The sequence below is a fragment of the Macrobrachium nipponense genome, chromosome 5 (genome assembly GCF_015104395.2).
Source record: "Macrobrachium nipponense isolate FS-2020 chromosome 5, ASM1510439v2, whole genome shotgun sequence".
NCBI lineage: Eukaryota > Metazoa > Arthropoda > Malacostraca > Decapoda > Palaemonidae > Macrobrachium > Macrobrachium nipponense.
The window spans coordinates 118,715,118-118,717,617 of record NC_061107.1 but is presented as its reverse complement, the minus strand read 5'-3'; the positions used below and the strand labels follow the sequence as shown (position 1 = coordinate 118,717,617).

At 28.7% G+C, this 2,500-nt stretch overlaps 1 protein-coding gene across 3 annotated transcripts in view; it reads left to right on the top strand.

Annotated features, from left to right (window-relative positions):
- Positions 1-2,500, top strand: part of LOC135215611 (uncharacterized) — a 238,567-nt gene that overhangs the window by 216,441 nt on the left and 19,626 nt on the right. For all 3 annotated transcript variants that reach the window (XM_064250510.1, XM_064250509.1, XM_064250508.1), the window contains one exon: positions 1,238-1,398. In XM_064250510.1, coding sequence (XP_064106580.1) covers positions 1,238-1,398 — 161 coding nt within the window. The remainder of the gene's footprint in view (positions 1-1,237; positions 1,399-2,500) is intronic.

The window sequence follows — 2,500 nt, the reverse complement described above, 5'->3', positions numbered from 1 at the left end:
AGTTTGTATTTTTTTTTTTTTTTTTTTTATTTTTTTTTTTTTTTTTTTTTTTTACATGGAAAATTTGTTTTCTGAGATTTATTTTGCTTAAAGTATTGCACTAATAATGATTTGCCATAGAAAGTCAATTTCAAATCGTAATGAATGTTAATGCTTTCATTTTTGTTAAAGTTTTCAGTGTTTGTTATTCTGATACTGTGCATCTATCTGTTATTTTGTTAGATACATTCATAACTGTCCTTTCTGTACAATATAGTCCCTGTATAGTATGAGTAAGATATAAGACTATCAAATAATTGTACAATACATTTTCTATTCATATAGTTATGCCTCATTTAGACTCTCGAGGGGTCAATATACTACATATACTTTGAGATATTTCTTAAATCATAATGATCGACATCATGCTAAACAATTTTATTTTAATATATTTAATTATTCCTTTTAACAGTTCTACGCATATCATATTTAAGAAATACTTGTTTCATATATTTAATGTTTATTTCACTCTTTAACAATGGTGGGATATGATCACAAAATGTAAATTTAACCGCAGTTGTTATCAGTGTACCAAACAGTCCAATATTGACAAGTGATCTGAATGTATGAAAGTCAAGAAATAAGAGGAGGCTGCATTAAGCACAATATAACTGGACAGAATTATCTTTCTATTCGAATATTCTACAATAGACATCCTTCTGCTGCTGCAGCTTTTGACTTTTGTATTGTCTGATTTCTCCAGTTTTATGTTTTTTTTTTTTTTTTTTTGCTGATTTTATTTATGAAATTTCATAATTGACCATCAGCCATTTTCATAATCTGACCACAGAACACATTTACAATGGTCAAAAGCGCAGAAAATGGCAAAAATACCATTTACAAGTTTATAGATTATTATTTTCATGTCATAGCTTATTTGCTGCTGATGAGAAATACTATCATTGGAACTTAAATTATACAGATCTTGAGTCTGCAAGTTAGATGGATAGCTTAAACTATTATGTTTGCCATTTTTACTCATTTCCTTCCCAAACAAGATATCAATATTATCCTGCATAGAGACTATTTTTTTTTTTTAAGAGAAAGTGGCATTTTACTTTTCATAATCTCATTTTGTCCCTGGTACATTATAATTAAACTGTATTATATATTCTCATAATAATTTTTGAACGTGTTTCTTTTATAATGAACTTTCTATTTCGTCCAGTACTCCCGCATATTTCTATCTTTAGGACAGAGGCCGAGGCAGAGATCCTTGGGGCACCTGAGAAGCATGTTAAACTGGGCACCATCTTGCGTCTGGTCTGCATCATGCACCATACGACGGAGCCCCTCTCTTACGTCTTCTGGTACCGAGGCACCGAGATGATTAATTACGAGTCCGACGATGGCGCTGGGGTAATCTATTCACGTTTTCTTTTGCATGCATTGACCTTTAATCTTACATCACATGTTATTTCACTTGTCTATAAGAGTTCCGTTTTGCACGAGAGAAAGGCTACTACTGAAGTTTGCTCAGCATCAGAGTAAAAGATCGTGTGCTACCACTGGTACTTTACACAGTTATATGCATGTATATGTGTGTGTATGTATATTATATATATATATATATATATATAATATGATATAGTATGTATGTATATACTATATATATATATATATATATATATATATATATATATATATATATATATATATATATATATATATATATATATGTATATATATATATATATATATATATATATATATATATATATAGATATATATATATATATATATATATATATATATATATATATATATATATATATATATATATATATATATATATATATATATATATATATATATATATATATATATATATATATATATAAACAGAAGAGAGGGAAAGGACATGTCTGAGGCCTCTGTCCTGCAGTGGACTAGTAACGGCTGAAAATGATGATGATGATAAGATATATATATATATATATATATATATATATATATATATATATATATATATATATAATATATATGCATATATATGTAAAACTCGTAAGATTTTCGCTCCTGGTGAGCTTAAGTTTAATAATGAAGAGGACAGCGAAGACTGGTGATCATTTCTTCTTTTTATTGACACCTACTTTTCGGGAATCCTATCCCATCTTCAGGGCTATAAATAGAATCAATTTTTACAATATTATAAAGTCATTAAGCAAAAAGAAAAAGAAAAACTAGAAAGTGACTTTGACCTAAAAGTAAATTAAAGTACTGAATAACTTAAAATAAACAAAGACACCATTCTGCCAGACTTACCGTTAAGAGGTTTGGTTGTTAACTGATGGAAAATAGCATAGTCAAAAGGCGATGTTGGAGGAATCAAAAACAACGGGGAGAGAGAGAGAGAGAGAGAGAGAGAGAGAGAGAGAGAGAGAGAGAGAGAATGTGAGTAATAGGCAGTTAAGCAATATGTAACGGTGTGGAGGTAGTTTGGTTGTTTAAGATAGGAGAC